This window comes from Brassica napus, chromosome A4, assembly GCF_020379485.1.
Source record: "Brassica napus cultivar Da-Ae chromosome A4, Da-Ae, whole genome shotgun sequence".
NCBI lineage: Eukaryota > Viridiplantae > Streptophyta > Magnoliopsida > Brassicales > Brassicaceae > Brassica > Brassica napus.
The window spans coordinates 17,030,245-17,053,513 of record NC_063437.1 but is presented as its reverse complement, the minus strand read 5'-3'; the positions used below and the strand labels follow the sequence as shown (position 1 = coordinate 17,053,513).

At 33.7% G+C, this 23,269-nt stretch overlaps 6 protein-coding genes across 6 annotated transcripts; 2 read left to right on the top strand and 4 right to left on the bottom strand.

The window, feature by feature from the left end:
• The first annotated feature begins 438 nt into the window (after positions 1-438).
• LOC125608226 (F-box protein At5g65850-like) lies at positions 439-1,366 on the top strand. The gene is made up of 2 exons (XM_048778209.1): positions 439-806; positions 1,288-1,366. Exons 1-2 carry the CDS (start codon positions 439-441, stop codon positions 1,364-1,366), a joined length of 447 nt encoding a protein of 148 aa, XP_048634166.1.
• A 3,467-nt stretch (positions 1,367-4,833) lies between these two features.
• LOC106450100 (zinc transporter 3) lies at positions 4,834-7,396 on the bottom strand. The gene is made up of 3 exons (XM_013891761.3): positions 6,323-7,396; positions 5,570-5,719; positions 4,834-5,362 (listed from the first exon to the last, which is right to left on the bottom strand). Exons 1-3 carry the CDS (start codon positions 6,893-6,895, stop codon positions 5,057-5,059), a joined length of 1,029 nt encoding a protein of 342 aa, XP_013747215.2. The 5' UTR covers positions 6,896-7,396; the 3' UTR covers positions 4,834-5,056.
• A 2,605-nt stretch (positions 7,397-10,001) lies between these two features.
• LOC106450099 (protein CYSTEINE-RICH TRANSMEMBRANE MODULE 3-like) lies at positions 10,002-10,787 on the bottom strand. Its single transcript, XM_013891760.3, has 3 exons — positions 10,566-10,787; positions 10,337-10,475; positions 10,002-10,219 (listed from the first exon to the last, which is right to left on the bottom strand). Exons 1-3 carry the CDS (start codon positions 10,594-10,596, stop codon positions 10,174-10,176), a joined length of 216 nt encoding a protein of 71 aa, XP_013747214.1. The 5' UTR covers positions 10,597-10,787; the 3' UTR covers positions 10,002-10,173.
• A 1,105-nt stretch (positions 10,788-11,892) lies between these two features.
• On the bottom strand, positions 11,893-16,597 carry LOC106447080 (carnosine N-methyltransferase). The gene is made up of 18 exons (XM_013888935.3): positions 16,354-16,597; positions 15,635-15,707; positions 15,355-15,398; positions 14,657-14,699; positions 14,306-14,479; positions 14,097-14,213; positions 13,963-14,034; positions 13,634-13,678; positions 13,452-13,531; positions 13,314-13,381; positions 13,176-13,242; positions 12,974-13,087; positions 12,803-12,876; positions 12,607-12,704; positions 12,466-12,525; positions 12,322-12,390; positions 12,183-12,236; positions 11,893-12,096 (listed from the first exon to the last, which is right to left on the bottom strand). The coding sequence occupies exons 1-18, from the start codon at positions 16,542-16,544 to the stop codon at positions 12,040-12,042; spliced, it is 1,500 nt and encodes a 499-aa protein (XP_013744389.2). The 5' UTR covers positions 16,545-16,597; the 3' UTR covers positions 11,893-12,039.
• Positions 16,598-18,365: 1,768 nt separating this feature from the next.
• LOC106450061 (40S ribosomal protein S12-1) lies at positions 18,366-19,253 on the top strand. The gene is made up of 4 exons (XM_013891721.3): positions 18,366-18,431; positions 18,524-18,824; positions 18,907-18,972; positions 19,054-19,253. The coding sequence occupies exons 1-4, from the start codon at positions 18,424-18,426 to the stop codon at positions 19,111-19,113; spliced, it is 435 nt and encodes a 144-aa protein (XP_013747175.1). The 5' UTR covers positions 18,366-18,423; the 3' UTR covers positions 19,114-19,253.
• A 1,432-nt stretch (positions 19,254-20,685) lies between these two features.
• On the bottom strand, positions 20,686-22,075 carry LOC106450062 (F-box protein DOR-like). Its single transcript, XM_013891722.3, has one exon. It carries the CDS (start codon positions 21,945-21,947, stop codon positions 20,757-20,759), a length of 1,191 nt encoding a protein of 396 aa, XP_013747176.2. The 5' UTR covers positions 21,948-22,075; the 3' UTR covers positions 20,686-20,756.
• Between the last annotated feature and the right edge of the window lie 1,194 nt (positions 22,076-23,269).

The window sequence follows — 23,269 nt, the reverse complement described above, 5'->3', positions numbered from 1 at the left end:
ATTTTAGCCGATGATATCCGAAACCAGCTTTTTTTAATCAAAAGACAAATACTTCTACGAAAATGCACGAATACAACTGAAACTATAAATCAAAAATAATGTTTTGAACTATATGGTTGATTTATCAGAGAAATTGTGTCGACTTGTAGTTACTGGAAAGGAACAATATATCATTACATGTCTCCTTCTCTAAGACACTCGCTTTCTCTTTGCTCGGTATTTCCTAAAACACACAAAAGCAGAACTATCTTGAGAACAAAACAACAAGCATAATTAGAAAAGGTAAACCTAATTTTAAAACCACGAGAGAACCACATTCATATTCTATAATCAATCATAACAGAACCAAATTAAAATCGAGATAAAGATATTTGAGAGAATTAGTGCACATTTTTTCTGAATTTTGAAAACCGTAGTGTTAATAGTGTTATTTTAACTATGGTAAACTACAATGGTAAATTAGGTTTTCTTCTGTCTGGAGAATCTGGCTACGTTTATGAAAGAAGTACAAGTGTTAACCTGTGGGTACTAGAAGATACCGACAAGCAGGAATGGTCTGAGCGTACGTTTGTATTGCCCGCTTTGTGGGAGGATATTGTTGGGAGTGTAAGGTTAGGATTTGTTGGAATGACGCGGACAAATGAGATTGTTATGAGGCCACTGGGTCTTCCAGGAAGACCTTTTCACCTAATCTACTTCAATATTGAGAGGAATACTGTCGTTAGAGTTTCAATCCAAGGAATGGATGTGTCTGAGTATGATCATGTTCACATCTTTCTAGACCATGTAGAGAATGTGAAGCTTCTGTAAGTGTTTAGGTACTTCATAACTTGAGACTTTGTTTGGCTATCTGTTCTAAGTTAAGTTTGTTGCTGTGTACTCTCTTCTCTTTAGATGGAAAGCTACTTTGTGCTTTGTACTCTTTTCTCTTTAAAGCTACTTTGTGAAACAGATCAATATTATGATGTTTTGACCAACTATGTCCCTGTCTTTGTCACGCCTCAGTTTAGGGCCATAACGAGCGATAACATTCTTGAAGCTTAAGAAAGTGAATCAGAGTCACATAGATGGAGCCATGGTTATAAAATGTCGGAATCAAAATGTCCAAAGCAATGTCAGTATTGGAAACCATGTTAACTGCCTGATACTGAGGTGCTTGTGATCGGATATTGGAATAGAAACATAGAGTTTTGTCTCTGCGCCGAGGAAGAACAGCTGTTGAGGATGAAAAATACATCAAAATGAGAATAACATTTATTCTCTATCGTAATATTGCTCTGTTTCTAGATGCGTAGAGATCAAGCTAACTTGTCATGAGCTGAAGAACAAAGAGCAGCTAGCAGAAACTATGAGTGTACCTCAGTAACTTGTTCAGCAAGTAAGCAAACTGATCACCCTATGTAACATACTTTTGTATATATGTTCTGACTTTGTGAATGTTTGATGTTCCTAAGGTTTTGAGTTGTGGATGGACAGAAGGTACTAAAGTTGCGGGCAAAAATTGGTTTCCAAGATTAGGTAGAGATGGATATAATAAGATTATACTAAAGGCATGGCCAAACAGGATTAATCAAGATGGTAAACCTAGAATGTTAGGGTTCACATATCTCTGGTTATCTGATAAACTTCTCACCGAACCAAACTTAGCGACGTTTTAAACCTGCTTGAAATAAATGCTTGAGAATCGAGTAAGCAACCAAAAGCCCTTTTTGAGAGCTGTCTTTCCCTCACAAACACACTATACAAACCATAGTTAAGGTACAACAACGATGCTTATACAAGCTACTGAATAATATGACCATATACACTAAACTCCAATATTTGGAAAAAAGTTACTTGGCAATGCTCTATCCATCACTGTAAATTCTTTACCTAGTAAATAATTAAACAAGTATTACGAATATATAAAATAATAACTAAAACTGAAAAGTTAGCAGAGCGTATGTTACCACTTAACACCAGAACTTCTTCATTATTCGTCTGAACGCACTCCTCTTTTTGTTTTTAGATTTCACATGTGTGACATGGTTATCAATCTCAGTTTCTTCATCTTCCAATATCGGGGCTAAAGACGGTCTCCATGTTGTGTACTCTTCTGAGTAAAGCACCACCGGCGATGGCTGATCAGTCACGGTGGTGGGGGAGGAACAACAACATAGACGGAATAGACAAAAAACCATTTGAAACTATTCCAAGTGTTAGTATTGGTAAGAGATTTGGGTTTTTTTACAACATTTGGGTTTGTTGTTATATACACCCTTATCATATACGAAGGATTACTACTCTTTTTAGGGGTCATTTATTAATGTTTGTTGGTATATTTGAATAGTAACTATATTATTTACTTTTAAAATTATTGTTGATTTAGAAAGGTAAAAAATCATCACTTTAATAATATAAAGTAGCTATAAAATACATATAATTAATGAGAATCTATAGGAAAATAATAGAGAACATATGAGTCAAGATTCATTTTGGGATAAATATGGAAAAAGTGAACTTTTTTCTCTGATTGGTCATGTTTTCAATGATTTTAAGATAACTGAATAAGTCATTATCCAATTAGAGATTACCACAAGTTTAAAGTTTTAGTGAAATTTTGAATACATGTGAAAATTCCAAAATGTTTTTATTCCTCAAAGCCATAACGCCAATCGGACCCATAGTATTTTTTTTTTCTTTCTTCAGTGATTTGCATTAATTATACGATTTGTGTGTTTATCAAGTTTCTTTTAGTTTAGTTTCAAAATATTTATGCTTTTGTTGATGAATACTCTTGGTAATTTCCTATTTAAATTATCTCAATGGATTTTTTTGTTAACTTATATAGAACAATCAAAATCACTCTTTGTGATTTGAGTTAAATGTTGCTTGCAATGATTTTTTTTATTTGTTTGCTTGTTTAAAGTATATTAAAAAAAATTAAATTTGATTATTGTTCATAATGGATATGGAATAAAATGTAATATATAAATAATGTTCATGAAACAGAATGAATAAGCACAAAATCATTAGCATGGACAATAATCATTTCTCTCGTTTCCCTCATTTTAAGAACATAAAAAATGCAATAAATACTAATTTACATTATACTAAATATCTGTCACATTACCGAAAGAACATATGATTATAGAAGTCGATGCCCAACTGGGCAAGGAGACAATCCGGGCGAGGTTCTTAAATCCGCCATCGCAATATTCCTATCAAAAAGTACTTCGTTATATTTTTATTAAAGTAAGTAAATGGCATTTCTTCTAAAGTTGATTATATATTTTTTTTAACATCAAAGCATAATCAAACATATACTTTGAAAGCATAATCAAACCTTTTTTCATAAACTAAACTGATAAATAGAAAACTATATACACTATGCAACAACTTACAAAAATATTGCATACTCATCATAGGGATATTCATATACAATCAATGTTAAAAGGAAAAAATGTCGTAACTAAAAAGATAGACTGTGCATTTTTTGTATAACCTAATCTATGGATTTTAAGAATATAATATGGGATTATGCGTGATGACTTACCAGGCTCTCTTGAATTTGTATCTGAACGAAGTCGTTTTTTTGGCCTTTGATTTATCACATGAGAGTAAGACCTTCGCCGTTAAGTGATCACTCTCGCCGTCGATCTCCAAAATGGGATACAACGACGGTCGCCACCGTTTGGAATCCCCATATGTGCTTCGCTCTGAGTAAGTAACTAACGATAACTGATTAATCGTTGATGATTCTTCTTCATCCGCCGCGGTATTGGAACGGTAACAATGGCGAAAAAGAGAGCAAATCATTTCAAACTTTGGAAAACAGATAGAAATCAGTTATAAATATTTATGTAATCTTTGGGTCAACGATAAATGGCGTTGTGTTTATATACTGAAATATTTATAACTGTAGTAAAGTTATGAGGATGCATTAAAGAGTTTCTATTCATTTTAGGTGGTGTGTTACTTCTCTGGATAAGTTTCAATTTAATTTAATGAGTCTTCTAAAAACTGTTTATGTTAATGGCTCTTTAGAAATCTCTTTGAAATGAAACTTTTTTTCACGGATATAGCTTCTCTTTTTTTTTTTTTTGGACAACCCTCGGATATAGCTTCTCAATTGCCAATTTAAGTGTAGTATGTTCATTAGCTTATTTCTTAAAGTTGGGAATCTTGTTTTACAGAAATATTTAAAGTATATAGTTAGTTATTCTATTGTAAATAAACTTTTTGAAGTTTGTTTTTTTCACTTTAGTATGTTTATGCTTTAATTATTTTATTTTTTTCATTTGTTACTTATTGCCTTAATAATATTACCAGTGTTAATATTGTAAACATGAATAGCTAAAAAAACTTATTCAATTATAAAGAATCGAAATAGCTTTTTGAGAAGATATACAAAAGTCTTAACTAAAAAGCAAAATAAGCGCAATAAAATGAGAATTAAAATAATATATGGACAAATGATATCTACCGTAATGGTTTCAGATACTTCAACAACTTCACACTTTTAAACTTATTAGCTATTTAGTTTTTTTTTTTATCAAACTCTTCTTGATGTATAGCTTGCTAATATATAGCGTGTGTAACATATATAGCTAATAAAAACCAATGCAACTGTAGAAGCATATTTGGTTTATTGGTTGTTCAGAGAGCAACAAATTCTAACCTATCATGTTAGAAATTTTGATGTTAATCTTATTTTTACATATATTTTGGATTCTACCTTCTTAGAGGTTTCGTAGAAAGTCGTTTCTTTATACGATCATTGTAAGTTGAATAACTGTAGTATAATCTAATTACGACTTAGCTATATATAAGATACGTTATATAACACACAAATAAATATAACATAAGGTCATTACAAGTCACACTCATTCAAGAAACAAATCAGGGCTTCTTACTTTTCTGGGACATGAATAAACTATACATAATTCAAATAATTTTTCTCATGTAGACATGAAGTGGGCCAGAAAATAGAGATTTCAAAAAAATAATTAAAGGAGAAACAAGAACAAATGCTTGACAAAAAGAACAAATAATTGAGTGTTGAATAAGAAAATAATCATGCCCATTTGGCCAATATAGACATGAGGCCAGCACCAAGAAGAAGAGCAATATGTGCCATTATTTGAAGTCCAGTGTTGGATTGCATTTTGGGATGCATAAAATCAGCTGCGAGAAGGTCCACCAGAGACATGTAGATGAGAATACCTGCGGATGCAGCGTTCAAAACTCCCTGTACGATCAGAGCCGTTGGAGAAGACTCATCGTACGTATTCGCTATTTCCATTCCAACAACGATACCTAATGGAGTTGTTATCGCGAAGAAAGTCGACATTATTGTTACTGACAAACACTTGAATTTGCCCTACAATAACAAAATAATGGAAGTGAAAACGTGTGCGACAACTATGCATAACGCAACTCTACAAAATATACAAGAGGATATAGTCATATAGACATATATATTTCGTCATGAATATATCATATGTGGACTAAGCTTATGTTGATTGAGTAAAGAGAGAGAGCTTATTAATTAATGAAGTAACGAAAATCAATAGAAGAGAAAAGATACCTGAGCAATACAACCACCAAGGCCAAGACCTTCGAAGCATTGATGAAACATCAAGGCAATAAAGAGAGCTTTCGCAGCTTCTGGACTCTGTGAAGCTCCAAGTGATATTCCAATTACCACTGAGTGTACTATTATTCCCAGCTCCAATACCTAACTCATTTTTTTTTTTAATAAAACACAAGAATATCAGTTTCTGGGGTAACATAAACGTTTACACTAGATGATTTTTTTCTCAGATAATACATAAGAAAAGTTCTTATTTTAACATTTCGGACTCAATATAACGTGATGTGGTTTCTCTAGAGAATCAAATCTCACATGGTCCGAATCTAAATAGCCCGCGTTGACAACAAATAAACTCTCAGAAATGCATGAACTAGTAGTTTTTTTCAATATCCTGAACAAAGCACGTTAAGTTGAAAATGTATGTTTTTAAATAAACTGAAAAAAATTGGTTGTTTTATTTTTTCAAAAATGTTATATTTTCAGGAAAAAAACTATTATATATTTTTGCTAAAAATCAAAATTATTTAAATTTTCAGAAATGTTAACCATATGAATTCCATGCATAAATATTTCCGATCGAAGCAGTAACAGTGCATCCATTAAATTGAAATGGGAATGCACATCCATCTTCGTCTATCAATTCATTTCATTTCTTCTGAACAGAAAAAAAAAATTCGAAGACTTTCTTTAAAATCATTAAACTAGAAAACGCAAATGCTATGTTTGTTAAACGTGGAGGCAACAAACCTGTGCAATAACTCTTGTCCGAAGCATCTGCACCTTGGCAGAGTCAACGACCAGCTCGCCAGATTCTCCATCAGGGATCGTCTTCGACGCATTGCAATGAGATTTATTGAAACTCGAAGTGGCAAATGTATCCACTGATAACGTCAATATCGCAGCGACCATCGCAATAAATCCTGTGAAAGGAAAGTCCCATGCTTCTGAAGTCAAGCACGGCGAGTTAAGCATCTCGTAAGCCTCAGGCAAGACGTGCATAAACCCTGTAGATAGGATCACTCCTGCAGCAAAGGCTTTCGTGACGAAGAAGAAAGGTGTCTCAGGACGCAAAGAAGGGAAGACTTTGCCTAGGAGAGGGAAAAGAACTCCGATTACTCCGGCTATTAGAACGGAAGGAACGGCAGCGATCTTGTATTTTTGAGCTCCAGCTTTGTTTTCTTGGTCGTGGTCGTGTGAGCATTCGCATTTTGGGTTTCTTGAATGAGAATGGCCCTCGTGGCCATCCTGGGCTTCAGCAACGGCGATCAGGAGGAGGGAGATGGAGATGAAGAAGAGTAGGAGTTTCACGTTCTTCACCATATTCTTTATTTTATAATTTAGGGTTTCTAAGGAGAGACTTCTAGATTTTTAATGATGAAAAAGATATAAACTGGTATGGAAATGGAAGTATGTGAATCTGTATATATATACACATATATTAATATCATATAAATTTGTGCTACTCATTAACAGGACATAAGATAATCTAAACAAAAAAAATATTGAACCTTGTGATTTTGTATCTCGTTTACCCAATTTGTAGTCCCAATTAACGAATATTTAATAGAAAAATAATCAAATCGTTGTTAAAAAGTATGCTATGTACTCAAACTTGTTTTTGTAAATTACCTGAGAAATATTTATAGTAAACATCAATTTATTCAATCAAAAGAATTTTACTTGAGGAAGTAGTTTATAATTGATCTCCCCATAAATAAATAAATCAGAAAATAAGCAATAGTTACGATTTGCCTAGAAAAAAATTCTGATAAAAAACATTATCACATAGGCTAGTAATCAAAAATTAATAAGGTAATCGTATCTTGCTTACCAAATTCAGATATGGTGCCTTGCATTGGTTTTCCCATGTTCAAAATACGGATGCCTCCAACATATGAAGGTATAGGACTATATGTCATTATCGGAATTTCTCAACATGAATCTCTAACCAATACTAAATCAGATGTTTTCAATACTGAATTAGACATTTTTTTTATAAATTGGGACCTCGCATTTTTTTTCTAGTTGGTTAAATAAAATGTATCACTATACTGATATTAATAATCACTATAGAGTATCATTTAAGATGTATCTCAAGCGTTTATAATTAATTTGTTGCTCATATCTAAAAGACTTCATACTAGTAATTTGTACAAGAAACAAATAGTGAGATATAGCACTTGTTTGAGATATTTTACTGGTTGAGCTATTTTACATTTTTCTTTCTTAATAAGCTCATATAAAAGATTTAACTTTCTAATCTTGTTTTAGCTAACTTGTGCTTGAACTCGCGGATACCAAATTATTAATTAATTGAATATTAATCAATAGAGGTTATTAGTTATACCTTACAGTCTTCTTCTCAACTGTAAATATAAGACACAAAAAATAAAAAACGTGGGAAAATAAAAACTTCTCAAAAGTTTAAAACTTTGCCAAAATTGAAAAATATTTAAAGAACCGACTTGATCAAAAAGAAAAAAAAATTAAAGAGCCGACTTGGACAAATTCGTATTTCAATTGAACAAGTTGAGCTGGAACTTGAAGATAGCGATATTTAATTTATGGCAGACACGAGTCATTGACTTTTCCTGTTTCAGACCATTAATGCATTATCTTCATAGCACTTTGCCCGTTTTATCAAAAAAATGCTGAAACAAAGATACAGAAGATTTTTTTTTTTTTTTGATAAAGTCTGATTAGGAAAATAGCTACGGTGGCTCAAAAGATACAGAAGATACCAAGTATCGAAAGAGAAAACATGAAAAGACAAAAAATCAACAAAGATGAGACAACTAATCAAAGACAAGCACGCACGTTCGAATTTTCAACACACTTACACAACACTCCGTTACTCAACATTGATATTATATAACGAACGGCTTATCCTTTGTATGGGTTGAGGATGGCTTGTATGTCAAGCAATGTTCAGATACTCTGAAATTAAATGAAGGTGAAGTTAATTGATAATTATTCTCTGTACATTTGTCGTGGAAGGAGAACCAGTTCTACGTAACTCAAGTGAACCAATTAGATTAAACGGCCTTGTAGGTTAGGAATATGCATTTTACCCTATATCCAAACTGGTACCCAAATCCGATTTGAAAATCCAAATTGAAGTGGCAAAATATATGAACGAATATTGAGTTAATTAGAAAAGATTAGATATCCGAACCCAAACGGAAATTAAACTAGGAAAAATTAAATATCTGAACCCGAACAAGTAATATCAGAACCTAAATGGATATCCGAACATATGTATATTTAACCTTATATTCCTAATTTACTTACATCATTTTATTTAAAATATTTATATTAATATTGTACATAGTTCAAAAATCATGTAATATGCATATACTTACCGACAAAGTGATTTGTTACTCACTTAAAATAAATGTCGAGCTTCTTGGTTGATGCATTAACAAAAAGTGCATTCAAAATCTCAAAACAATAACCATATAAGTTTTTTTCTGTTTTCAAATTTTTATCTTGAAACCTATTAATCGTTTAATCTATTAAAAATTAGAAAATTATTTAAGTTAATAATAAATTTTAAGAACAAAAAGCTTTTTTTTTAAATCTAAATATTCGAACCCAACCCAAAATAACTATACCCGAGTTAAAAAATATCCTAACCCGATCCGATATTTAAAAATACTCAAACTGGTTCTAACCGCCAATATTAAAATACCCTAAAACCCCCAAATATCTGATCGAATCCGAGAGGTATCCAAACGTCTATTTATTCTAATTTTAAGTCAAACACTGTCTAGATTTATTTGTGACCCAAATAATAATAAGAATTTAAAAAAAAAACTCTAACTTAATCTCTTTTTTTAATTCAAAAAGTTCTGAGTCTAAGTCTATAATCTCTTTGGACCATGAACAAGGACCGGTTGTTTAATCCCCTGCCCGCAACTACTGACACTCAAACATGGCATCTCTATCCTTTGGGGAGAAAGCTTTACCAATAGAACTAGCGCAGCTCTGAGTACCTAACTAAATCTTTCGAAGCCCTAAATGTAAATTCTTTTGCCGTTTGTGGGCTTCACATGATAGCAAATTATAGGAATACGATGTAGCAACTCCAGAGATCAACACGGACGCATCCTGAGAACCCTTTTCCGATGAGCGGAGAGGCCAGAAGATAAAAAAACGGAGCAACGCTGGAAAACAAGCGGAGGTTTACCGTTTATGGCTCCCGACTCCGGTCCCTTCCCACAAGCATAAAACTCATAAAACTAAAGATTCCGGCACCAAATAAGGAGGAGGCAGGGCACAACTAAGAAGAGTCGCTTTCCGGATAAGAGAAAAACAAAGGAGCTGATAGCTCCTATCAACAGACGACGATAGAGCCGCCAAACTTGATGCTTCACGAATTTGTCTAATGGAAATTATAGTCATCATTGTCCTAACATGATTTTGATGTGTGAAAAAGAAAATAATTTATGAAAAATGATAAATTCAACAATAAGAATCAAAGATAAAAATTTCCAAATGTGATAAACTACTCAAATCCCAAACATGGTACAACAAAGCAAGATACAAATCATTCGCACGAGAATTAACAACAAATAAACCATCGAACTCCTCTCAAATCAGAAGCAGGCGTCGAGGACACAACAGCAACACACGGCCGCAAGACTGCATTCAAAATTGAAAACAGCAAAGTAATCAAGACTACAATAACCGACCCGGTTCGATATATAACCAAACAAAACTGAATTTAAAGTTTTCTAGAGGAAGAGAAGAAGAGATTACCAGCCTTTCCAGAATCCATCACCCTTAGACTTTGTCTCGACCGGAGCCATCGTAGCATGACTTGTGTCGTTAGTTGGGTAACCGGCAGGAGGCGGTGCAACGTAGGGACTGGAAGACGCTGGTGGCGTTTGATAAGCTCCTAGTTATAAACACACATACATATGTTTCACGTTAGTTTAATACCATAAATCTCTAGGAATACGATTAATCATGATGACGGCTAACATACCTGCAGATTGTTTTTGGCTGAACTGACTCATTCTTCGGAGTTTGGACAACTTGTAAGTTCTCTTTCAAAAGCAAAGGGAGAATCGTACGTAAAGGTGAATGTATACGTGTGTGAGATATTGAGATGGCTTGTTATTTGCATGATGATCATATATATAGTCGTCATGCATATACTGTATATAGGGAAGAAGAAGGTCGGTTTAGTAGAACCGCGTGGGCGGCGGAATAACATTAAGTTATCATAATTGATCCCAGCGAACCAATTAATGAAACGACCAAGAAGCATCCTTTATTTTGGTATAGACACATAAGTTTGATTTAGTTTTGCTCTACTTCTTTGTGGTCTAGACACTTTTATTGTCGACATTTAAATAATAACTCTTTAACAAACAGAACTCCTTCATGGTAATTCAAATATGCCAACTTAAACTCGTAATTACTAGTGTATACACTACTGAAGATGTTTCATTATTTGCCTTACTTAAGAAACCAAAACAATTATATATATTGATATCACCATCATCATACATTTATAGTATTTTCCTTAAATTAAAAGAAAAAATCATTCACATATTTGATTTTGGTTTGCACAAAAATATACATGCCAAAGCTTTTGAATAATATTAGAAACTTTTTTTTAAAGAAAAACATTAGAATATGCAACATGAACGATGATCATAAATTTAACATGGGTTTATTCCTTTCGTTGTAATAAAAGGTTTTATTTTCTTTCTGAAAGCAAAAGCTTATTGCTTTCTCCATCGGAATATTTACATGTTAGAAAGTGAGATACAACTAAACCTTACACACAGTATTCGCTAATGGCGACTTATATCAAGTAAAATTGGACTGAAACTTTATGCTGAGAATATTTCCTTTTGAGATTTGCAAGTAATTTTTTTTCCTTTCCATCACGAATATACATAAAATACTATATACGAAAACTTTAGTTTCAAGATGGCGTATGGAATTTTTCAACTCAGTGAATGTAAACGCAAGTTGTGATTTGGCTAGTGCATCTACTTCTAGTAAATTAGCGGAGTAACGTTAGACAACGTTTGTTTGTTTGGTGAACCGACCAATATGTGGTTCTTAATCTACCAAACGCCATTTCAACTAATTAGGCCACTTATTTTTTAATTTCGAATCATCAAATTATATTTTACTCAAAAAAGAGATAATAGAAGATGATATAACGTTGTATGCTGCAATTCACTAAAAACAAACGTAGCTATCTTTTTCAGTGCACAAGCTTTTTAATTCACAAGTACTAAGCAAGTGCCAGCCATGGCCAGATCTAAATCTCCAAATCATGTTACCGGTTGACATTGAGTACAAAAGTTCTTTTATTCATCAACTGAAAACATCGTATAGTAGTTTGTACCAACAAAACAAATAGTTGATTCATCCCAAGAAAAGAAAATCAAGATGCAACAAAAAATCTCCGGAATGAATATCGTTGTAGGGATATTTAGTTAAGTCATTATTGCACATTTCTTCCTCATTGTCCAGAAGGCAGCATAGTATCGGTTCTGCAAACAAAATAAACCCAAAAAAATAAATCGAGATTAGAGATTAGATATAATGAAACTTTAGAGGGACATGAACAAATCTGAACCTGCATCATAGACCTAGGATTCGTAGTGTACGTTGTTTCAATTGTTCTCTCTTTCTGTAAACGTCAAGGACACGCAATGAGTGTGGAAGACCATGTGATAAAACAGGAATTGTCATAGTGTCTTGTGTTAGAAGATTACCTCAATCTCGAACCCATACTGTGAAGCAACTCTCTTCACATCCTCCAAACTTAGTTCAACTGACATTTCCTAAGGTGAAAACAAGAAATATACATTGTGATAACAAACGTTATAACGAGATTGTGGGATAAGACCAGTGCGTACATTGTCGTGGCCATATGTGTCCGCAAAGTGATACAACAGAGGTCCTAAGTTTATCCAAACCTGATAGAAAAATTGATATTAGACAAGTCAGGAGCATTAAGAGATCAAAGGCGTTGAGAAAAGTTTAACAGGGAATATTACTCCTCCATCCTTTAAGATCTTGGATATGGTTTCGATGTACTCAATGATGTTATGAGCGGTGTCTATGAAAAAACAAGTCACCACAGCATCCCACATTCCTGAAAATTCAGTGTTACGGGTTACGTTTTAAATAAATGAATAGTGTTTTTAGTATCAAACATTGTCTAAACAAAAACAAGTAATCACGAGTTCTAACCTGCCTGGCATGATTCATTGTATACTTCAACAAAATCACCACCGCACATAGAGAAACCTTCTGTTATCCCTGCACTGCTCTCGCAGGTGACATATAGTAAATGTAGTTTACATGAAACCATCAATGCAAACCTGCTTGACCACTTTTAGTTAAGTTCGATAAAAGGCATACCTTGCAGGATGAATATCAGGAATAGAAACAGGGCGTAACTGATCATTGTCGGAGAGCGAATTGCAGTTGCTGTGTATCCAGGGGTATATCGTCCACTCACCAGGCACTTGTGCACTGTTGAAAAACAATCAAGTTGAGAGTAAATTATAAGGAAATTAACAAAAAGATAAATATTATTCAGGAAGGTAAGAAACTCTCTTACTAATTCAGAATAAAACTTGAGCATATCATCATGTAGTATGAAAACTCATTTCCTTGGCTTATGAAACCTGTTCCAATTGCACAAGAGTATTAATATTCTTTATTATCATTGAAGCTAGATTACTTCTTCATGGCATACCTAGACAAGAAATTTCAAGGGCTAGACGTCCAAGTCCAGCACCAGGGACTAAACAGCTAGGAGGGGTGCTGCAAATCATATAATTAACTCTGTAAGCGGAGCTCAGAGACTCAAAAGAATATCACTAGCACGATGTACCTCTTCTTCTGACGATCAGGAAACAAGGAATCAAGCTCGTCAAGGATAGGCTTGTAGCACTGGTCTCGTTCTCTCTGACCCTAAAAGTAAAAAAAAAAAGAGTAACTAACAAGTCAAGTTCTGAATAAGCGATTGATGAAAGAATCTGAGTACATTAACATGACAAAAAGAAACACAGTTACCTCTGCTGCCCAGTCTCTAACTATATTCCTTATTATACAACGAACCTGTGTTAGAATACAACAAAACCATGAACATTTCAACGTACTAGATTGGTAAATGGTGACCAAAACACACAACAACAAACCATGCATACGTGTAAGATGTAATTAAGATCAAAAGGATTCACTCAATTAGAGAAAGCTACATGAGATCGTCAAAACTGCGTAATGAATCTAATAGAGCTTGAGAATAAATTCGAACACGTCAACTTATACTCTTTGTTCTGAACATTACAAGAACTCTAATAGATTTATGATTTCATCAGGCATACTAAAAGTCAAAAGCATACCTTATCTACGTCAACCAGTGGAACATGTGTCTGTAACGATGGGTCCAACCAATCATGAGATGATAATGATGCCTATGAAAAAAGAGCAACATTAGAACTAGAAAATCATCTGAATTGGTATGAGTTGACATTACATTGCCATGGTCGTGATTTAAATGGTCTCCATCACAATCATATCTCTCATCATGGTTTCTTGTGTCTTCAGAGTGATTCTTGGGGGGAGGATCACTAGCATTCATCCTCTGAAGCTCCTGCATTTATACATATACATTTAAAGTTCATAAATGAAAAGGATATATTTTTCATGTCTTGATCTGACAGCAATAGACAGAGTTCCTCTTACTGAGTCGTGCAAGCTTTTGCTTTCTTCCTCATGTGCACAATTATTAGTCAAGGCAGGCTGACAAGAGGAGTCGTGCCTTTCATCTAGTACGTATTTCTCATGTGGAGCACAATCAAGATTTGAGTCTTCATAACCATCAAGATCCTGACTCAGGTCTATAGGGGGCTCAAAAGCCTGCCAAGTAATTATGATTCACATCATTATTCATAACCATTACATGACATGAACTGCTTATGATTTCTAGCGTTTCAACGTTGAGTTTATGAATCACATAATCAAATAAGTAGCATGAAGCAATTAAAACGCCAAGGGAAATAAGAAAATATTAGAAAATGTGTATGCAACACTAACCTGAAGCATATTAAATATGAAATATGAATTCGTTGATATACACCTGCAATAACAGAGTCAAATAACCAACTGGTATTTTAAATCAGATTATAAACAGGATATAAAGAACTAAGTTCAATATGGCATACTATTGAGTTTAGTGTGCCAGCATGAGAAAGAACAATTATAAGAGGCACGGATATCACAAAATGACACGTGAATAATTAATCTAACAGGGTTTAGACAATCAAACACGGAAGTACTCCCTATTGTAAGTAGTTGCAAAGTTCATTTTTTTACTTTCAGAGGGTAGCAGATAAATATGTTGTCTTACATTAAACATGCAATTGCAAACTATTTTTCGAAAATCATCCTAGAGAGGTCACATTATTAATAGGATGACAACGCATTGATGTCACACCAAAAAACTAGTTTGTTATACGTTTAGACCGTTCCTAACCTCAATTACTCTAGGGGATATCATCACAGCGACAAAAAATATTATTTACTACAAAAATTAATGAAAACGTTTAGGAAGCATCAGGATTGTTCCATAGTCCTAAGTCGAAAAGAAGAACCAACGAGTCATATCTAAACCTTAAGGACACTATAACAAAAACATAAAAAAAGTTCAGAATATCATCCAAGCAAGCTCAGACACTGATATATACAACGAGATGACGAAAAATGATGAAAAGTCTACTAAATATAGATTTCACCTTTTTAATCTCTCAAACTTCAAAGCGTAATGGGGAACCAATGCCTGGACAAGGAAAAGAGAAAATACATCGTTGAAAATAGTCAGTTTTATTATAAGAAGAAAAGAGGATTCCACAAGTAATGAACTTCACTTGATATCATTTCTAATCTATCCATGAGCGTCAAATCAAATGTAAACTGTTGACATAATATCAATAGGCTTACACAACAAATAAAAAAACTACAAGGAACACAATAAGAAGTTTGTCTCTGTACAAAACTAATGCAACAAAAGATAACCTTGTGGGCAGGAGACAGCTTCCGATATGATCTTTCCCATTTTTTCAGATCCTCTTCTGCTGCCTCGGGGTAACTGTAACAAGTTTCCAAACCTAAGAATGAGCCCACTAACATGGCTATTACAAGAAAACTAATCTTCATCACACTTAACTCACAAAAAAGTGAGAATTCAAAAAGCAATGAACGTGAGTGAAGCTTCTGACATTATAAACCAAGGGAGACCTAATAACCGAAATACACCTTCTTTTTATTATTGCTTAAGAGAGTCTGGACCGAACCCTCATATCCGAAAGAGAAACCACATCATGTCACATTAGTTTGGTCTGAAGAACATCCGATCAAAATCAAATTCTTGTAACTTTCACTACTAAATCAAATTGTAATCAATCAGATAATTCTCCTGAACCCCAATTATAGTACACCTTTTTTATTATTACTAAGAGATTCTGGACCGAACCCTCATGTCCGAATGAGAAACTACATCATGTAACATTAGTTTGGTCTGAAGAACCTCAGATAAAAATTTCTTGTGATTTAACCACTACTAAATTCTAAGAAAATATAATAATAATAATCTAAATTTGAGTGATTCGAAGTTGTAATCAGTCAGATAATTCTCCTTGAACCCCAATCATAGTGCCAATTCAGATACGCAATATATATAAAGAACCGAAAGATAAATGATTAAAAATAAAGAAAGAAGGAGAGGATAAATATACTTGAGGTAAGCACTGATGATGCGGCGAAGAGATTTGGCTTCGAGAGCTTCTTCTAGCTTCTTCTGACGCCGTATCTTCTCCTCCTCTTCACCGTCCCTTTCCCTCGACATCTCGGTTTCCGTTGCTACGGCCGTAACAGTTTCCGGTGCCTGAGCGGTCGTCGGCTCCGTCATCTCTGACGATGAAATCATGGTGGCGTGGAGTTTGATTTCGTCGAGGAAGAGGATTATACGAGGGAACAAAGTTTTCTATTTGGGCTTTTATTCCTTTATGGGCCTCGTTTAGCCCATTTGTGAGATAAGATAAATAAAACGTACATTGGAGACTAGTCAGAGTTTCCAAATACATTTATTTATGTTGCAGTTTCGGAATTGATTTCTAGAACAAAACATTGAATTGCTTCAGAAACGCTTATGGTCATCGTCCGAATTCAAACATGTATACACTTCATATTCTTGCTTTCCTTTTTGTTTGAGATTAGTACTGCTAAAATGAGAGGATTAGTAAACTGAAATGAAAGTTTGTAAGGAAACATTTAACTAGAGCATAAAAACTAAAATATATGATATGAGCTTCAACTTAACCAATAGACTGCAATTTTTTGGATCCTCTAATCACATAATAAGAAAGAAAACATGAGATCACTCAATCCCAATATGCAACGCAGGTTTAATTGAGAGAGAACTAAGTAACACTTTCCACTATTCTATTGTTTCAAGAGAATTCAGCTTTTTTTTTGTCACGAAACTCTTAAATTAAATTAGATGTCCAAAGGATTTAAACGATTACAACCGGAAGTGAATTCGACGGCTAAACGAAAGCGAAAAATACTACAACAAGAGATAGGAGTGTTAAAGGGGTGAAGAAACCTGTAGACATGCTTCACTTGAAACCCTGAAACTGATGTTCCTAAGAACATACTAATGTCGGTACAACAACCGATGAAAGGGGACCCTGACGAGCGGGTTTGAAGATCGTTGGTGAACACCAACACTGATGATAAGCCCACTGAAAAGCTAGATTTGGCTATGCAGTCCATTAAACAAACAAGATCAGCTCTTATACCAACTATGATAAACCGGGAGACTAGGTGAATCTCAACTTTGCCGGAAAACATATTGTTGGAAGAGACAGATGGTGAGGCGGTTGATACTGTGCCATGAACTCCGGTTCTAGAGCACTCGCTGGAATGAACAACGGATGTTATTTCCATATAAACGAGACTCATCGTGACAGTTCTTGGCTTTGTTGATAGGTGGGTTGAAACCGGCTCTAAAGAATGGCTGACCTTCAAGAGAATTCAGCTTACATTACATTAAAATAGTTTTTTGCAAAAAAATTTATGAATACAAAAACTAAAAGCATACTATTGTTATTTAATTTTCTAGGTTGGATTAAATAGGGAAGTATGAGACTACCAAAATTCACAACTAAAAGTAGTTTGGTAGACTCATAATTCCTTAAAGTTCTTGGATTCCTTATTAGTTGTAAAGGGTTTAAAAGGTCGTAAATTTCATTTCCGGGTTAATGAGAACTAATTTAACATGGTCTGGGTGTGCTTTAGAAAGATATGCGAGTTTTCGGATCCAGAACCTCTTAATCATTAAAAAGATTAACATGGTTGACGCTAAACTGAGAATGATGAGATGTTTGATATGATCGTTTAGAAGTGTTTGAATAGTTTGTAACTTGCGAAGTACAGATTTATAACAAACAGTGGGAGCTTATGATAATTTTTAGAAGGAAAAAAACATATATTTTTTTAAGATAAAAACTATACGTTCAGACAAGAAGTGAGTGAGATTCTAAACAAAAATAAGTTATTTTGGAGTTCTGGTTCCAATATTACAATGTGGAAATAACAATCAACACATTTCGTGTTTAATAATTGGGAAAGATTAACATACCGCATAATGTCCAAAAGGACCCGAAGCCCACATAGGCCCATTAGAGTGGCCCAGGTTCGCAATCAGGGATCGTAAACCCTAATATAATAACTTCGTCACTCTATTTCCAGTTCACCTTCAGTTCGTCCTTGTCGTAGCCTACCTCCATCTCCAAGAAACAAACATGTCTGGGTAAGCTTCTCTTTGCGATGTACCTAATCACTTCTCTAGTTAAGTGTTTGTAGATTCGTTCATAGATTTGGTTCTTATCCAATGTGTTTCAGTGATGAAGCTGCTCCTGCTGTTGTTGTTCCCCCCGTTGCTGAGCCCTCTGCGATCCCAGAGGACATGGATCTCTTAACTGCACTGGAGCTCACGCTGAGGAAGGCTCGTGCTCACGGTGGCGTGGTCCGTGGTCTCCATGAATGCGCTAAGCTTATCGAGAAGCGGTCTGCTCAGCTCTGTGTCTTGGCTGAAGACTGCAACCAGCCTGATTACGTCAAGCTTGTTAAAGCTCTCTGCGCTGATCACAACATCAACTTGCTTACGGTTCCGAGTGCTAAAACCCTCGGTGAATGGGCTGGTGTAAGTTTTTGTCTTTTTCTTTTAATTGATGATGTGGAGTTTTGGTCTGGTTTTGTAATAATGTTGGAATTTGGTTTTGTAGCTTTGCAAGATTGATTCAGAGGGTAATGCGAGGAAGGTTGTTGGATGCTCGTGCCTTGTAGTCAAGGTAAAGAGTCTTCTTCTTTTTTTTTTTAAACGTCTCTCGATGTGATTGGTGATTTATTTGTTATGTTGTTTAATGTTACAGGACTATGGTGAAGATACGACTGCACTCAACATTGTCAAGAAGCATATTGAATCAAACTAAGTCAGCAAAGTTTTATTTCTGATGTTTTTCTTGTGGCCATTTTTCGTCTTTTTTCATTGTTTTTGTTATTTGATACAAGTATTTTTAGTGGAAAAAGGTCTTGAGATTTGTTTGGAGCATGAAGTTTTGATGTTTTGCCATCCCTCCCTCTTAAATCAATTTAATCACTCGATGGTACCTTTCTCAATTGCGATGCCGTTGAATACAAGTTTGGACTGATACAATCATACAATCATACTAGTCTTATTGTTGTATTTGACTTCTTAAAGTCTCATATGCTTTTTTTTTGGTATTGATTTAATTGACATCATGCTGGTTAAGTACTAAATCACTTATTCACTATAAATTACTTTAAAAATAGTAATATAATATAAGAATGGGAAAGTACTCTTTATCTTCACTAATGCTGCTTTTTAGTATCTGGTGGCTCATTTAACACAAGTGTTGTAACTTTGAATTAGTTGGTTTATTTGAATCTGTTGGCTCATTTAACATAAGTGTAAAACCTTTGATCAGGTGGTGTATTTGAATCCGGTGGCTCATTTTACACAAATGTGATACCTTTGAATCAATTGGCTTATTAGAATTTGGTGGCTCATTTAACACAAGTGTGGTACCTTTGAATCAGTTAGTTTGCACTTGTATTGTGCCTCTAATACATTGTGAACCATTCTGATAGACGTTTTTGTGTTGTTTGTTTGTTCGTTCTATCTTCCTTTGTCTAGCACTTTGGTGGAAAAAAGAGAGAAAAGATTGATGTTTTGTGTCCGTCTTCTATTCATATATTTTTCAAAAAAAAAAAAATTTATACATGAACTCTATTTTACAGGGGTGGACGTTTGGATATACGTTTTGGTTCGGTATTTATAAATTTTGGTTCAGGTTTCGTTTGGATCTTTGTGAGTTTGGATACCCGTTTAAACTATTTTTAATAAAATTTAAAAATTCATACATACTTTAAATTTCCAAAATCTAAAAAAATAAATGATATATTACATATACATTTGAACATTGTATGCTAAAATACATACACTTAACATATAAATTGGTTTGGTTTAAAGAGTTAATAGATATTTTTAGTATTTTTGGTGTTTTGATTATTGTTTAAATATTTTATGCATTTATTTTTGACTACTTGTATATATTTTTAAGTTTTTGGATAATTTTCATAATATTTTATATATTTTAGATTTTATGTATATTAAATCTAAAATAATTAATATATTTAAATATATAAATCTATTTCGGATACATTTAGGTACCTAAATATTTGAGTTTGGGTCCGATTCTGTTCTAGATCTCTAGATATCAAAATTTTGAACCCGTTCGGATATTTAACCAATTTTGGATCCAGTCCAATACTATATTTTCGGACCAGGTCCGGTTTGGTTTTTCGGATTTAAATTTTTTGTCCAGCCCTTATTTATATAACCAGAAAAAATCCAAGAAATATGAACTAAGAAGCAAGGTGTGAATTCTCAGTCTTAATTGACTAGGTGCTTTAAAGTTTAAAGTTAACAACAATAAAAATCTCAGTTTGGATAGCATCATCATCTATAGCTCTTCTTCAACTTTCTTTATTTTGTACCTATCTCTATGATCTCTTACAAAGACGATCAGAAAACTACGTACACATATCTTACTTAAAGAAACTTCACATCCTCAACATAGTTGACAAAGGTGTAAAATCTCTTTCCCTGAAGCGCTTCCATTACCTGGATCCCAACTTTTCTGATCGTCTTTCTCTCCACATTGTAGTAGATGACATAGGGAGGCACGTTTTGGAACAAAGGGGCCAATACGATTTCATTTGGACCAACCATTCCAGAAATGCGCATGTACTCTGAAACTACATCCTCCCACGAAGGCGGTAATACGTATACATGCTCGGACCACTCATTTTTTCCAGCATCTCGTAGAACCCACAGCTCAAGACTTTTACTTGCTCCACAAATATAATAACTACTAATATCTTCAGACATAAGCAAACCTAGTTTCCCATTGTAGTTGATCAGAGTTGTTGAACCATGCATTTCTTTACCGGAAGCTTTCATGAAATTCACAAAGGTCAACTTCTCAGACTGCAAATCAAAACAAACTACCATGGAAGGCTCGTAAGAACGGCTGTCTGCATTAGCTGTGTAATAAAGAACACCATTGATACATATCCACTTAGTAGAAGAACAATGTGGGATGGAACACTCGATCAACCTCCATGTCAGGTTCTTGGTTCCTAATGTCAGAACTCGATGTTTCACAGAGATCCACTCACCACTTACAAACGAGGTTTCCATTGACAAAACCTTGAACTCTTTAGAAACGGGGTCATATCCAATATAGCTTTCAACTCCAAACCTCTTGCTCGACTTCAATGTTGGTAAGGTCAAGGACTGTCCGGTGCTAGGGTTACATATCACCCGAACATACTCTGAATCTTTCATCCCCTCAAAGATCCGTTCAACTACATAACAGAAGAAGCCACTGGTAGGACTAGGAGTAGAGAATTTATAAGAAATTGGGAAACATGCAAGATGACTGGGGGCTACAACATACGAGTTCTCTTCCGGATTTTCATGCTGAGGCGACGAGAAAAAGACAACCTCACTGTCATCTTGGAAGGCGAATAGAAGCCGAGGGCGAGCACGAGATTTGGTTAAAAACAACTCTGTCAAATATTGACTACGAAGCATGGACGCCAAGAGCTTGGATAAGCAACGACATCTCGCTATCGCCTTTGACGGCAACCTCGAGAATATTTCGAAAACAAGGTCATCAGGGATCGGCAATGAACTTCGTGTAACAGGCGGAGAAAAGGTTAGAACCGAGACGTTCATGGCGGAGACAGGAGATTCCGAAGAGTTGGTGTTTTTTCTTTCTTGGACCAAAGAGTTTGTTTTGTTTTGGAAATAAAATCTCTGTATTTATTCTAGGAGCAAAGGAAAAAAAATCAAGAATTACAGATTCTGCGTGATACAAATGAGACCATTACCTCCTTTATATACATGGCATCTCCTCAATAAAAGGTGAAGATCGAATTGATATAATGACTGAAATCTATTCCTTACTCTCAACTTTTTAAGCTCATCTCTTATTTACTTTCTTAGATATTGCAAATCTTTCCAAAACATTTTAGATTACACTAGATATTTTACATCAATATATTCTTCCTAACTTTTACCATTAAAGAAACGCTAATAATTACAAGTAATGTCGTTAATATTCCAAAGAAATTAAACACTCATTAATGGTAGAATGGCCGTCCGGTTTTTGGGCTTTAACTACATCTCAACCTCAAATTATTTAAACTAGATCTTTGCCCGCGATGCGGGTTTAAATATATTCATAAAATTTTTAAAAGTTTTTTGTACAATATATTCATTATACTAAAATAAAATTTTAAAATAACTCAATATTCTATTTTTAATTATATAATTTATGTTTCTTTAACTTTTTACTAAAAGACTTTTTCAGATAACAATACAATATATATATAAAAATTATCTTTTTTTAATTATATTTTTAGATTTTGGATAATTCAATATTCTATTTTTAACTATATAATTAAGAACTTTGTTTGATTAATATTTAGTTACATAATTATGTTTTTAACTTTTCACTTAAAGACTTTTTCTGATAAAAATATAATATATATATAGAAATTATCTCTCTTTTAAATTATATTTTCAGATTTTGGATAACTATTACTATTATATCAATTATCTAATCAAATAAATTAAAATTTTGTTTTTATTTTTTAATTTATTTATACATTTTATTCATTAAGGGTATAAACAATATTAACCACTCTAACTTTTAACGTGAGAGTTCGATTTCGAAAATTTACTTCGCAAATAATAGTATAGATCCTTATTTAGTCCTAAGATTTCATTATCAACGATAAATAAAAATATCGGTGTATAATAGATTACTAATAACAAAAATAAACGAATATTGTTATATCAATAAATTTTATTTTTTATGTTACCATTTTTTCTCTTTTTCGAATTGCATAATAAAAATTTAATCAAAATTTAAAGAGTCATAAGTTTTATTCAATTTTATCTAACACTTAAAAATATATGAGAAATTAATCAAAAATTTTAAAAACTATTATCAAATTTTTGAGTTTTTCACCCTGTATCGGATCACGTGTTGA

Bases quoted from the DNA above. Each gene is read 5' to 3' on its own strand.
- LOC106447080 (XM_013888935.3), bottom strand. From the start codon at position 16,544: ATGATTTCATCGTCAGAGATGACGGAGCCGACGACCGCTCAGGCACCG. The intron at 12,237-12,321 runs GTAATCTTCTAA...TGACGTTTACAG, and splicing joins AGTATGGGTTCGAGATTGAG to AAAGAGAGAACAATTGAAAC. The intron at 12,097-12,182 runs GTTCAGATTTGT...TTTTGTTTGCAG, and splicing joins ATCCTAGGTCTATGATGCAG to AACCGATACTATGCTGCCTT.
- LOC106450100 (XM_013891761.3), bottom strand. From the start codon at position 6,895: ATGGTGAAGAACGTGAAACTCCTACTCTTCTTCATCTCCATCTCCCTC. The intron at 5,720-6,322 runs GTTTGTTGCCTC...AAAATGAGTTAG, and splicing joins GGACAAGAGTTATTGCACAG to GTATTGGAGCTGGGAATAAT. The intron at 5,363-5,569 runs GTATCTTTTCTC...TTGTTATTGTAG, and splicing joins TTGGTGGTTGTATTGCTCAG to GGCAAATTCAAGTGTTTGTC.
- LOC106450062 (XM_013891722.3), bottom strand. From the start codon at position 21,947: ATGAACGTCTCGGTTCTAACCTTTTCTCCGCCTGTTACACGAAGTTCA.
- LOC125608226 (XM_048778209.1), top strand. From the start codon at position 439: ATGGTAAACTACAATGGTAAATTAGGTTTTCTTCTGTCTGGAGAATCT. The intron at 807-1,287 runs GTAAGTGTTTAG...CTCTGTTTCTAG, and splicing joins GTAGAGAATGTGAAGCTTCT to ATGCGTAGAGATCAAGCTAA.
- LOC106450099 (XM_013891760.3), bottom strand. From the start codon at position 10,596: ATGAGTCAGTTCAGCCAAAAACAATCTGCAG. The intron at 10,476-10,565 runs GTATGTTAGCCG...GTTTATAACTAG, and splicing joins CAGCCAAAAACAATCTGCAG to GAGCTTATCAAACGCCACCA. The intron at 10,220-10,336 runs GTAATCTCTTCT...TTTTGAATGCAG, and splicing joins GATGGATTCTGGAAAGGCTG to TCTTGCGGCCGTGTGTTGCT.
- LOC106450061 (XM_013891721.3), top strand. The intron at 18,825-18,906 runs GTAAGTTTTTGT...TTGGTTTTGTAG, and splicing joins CCCTCGGTGAATGGGCTGGT to CTTTGCAAGATTGATTCAGA. The intron at 18,973-19,053 runs GTAAAGAGTCTT...TTAATGTTACAG, and splicing joins GCTCGTGCCTTGTAGTCAAG to GACTATGGTGAAGATACGAC.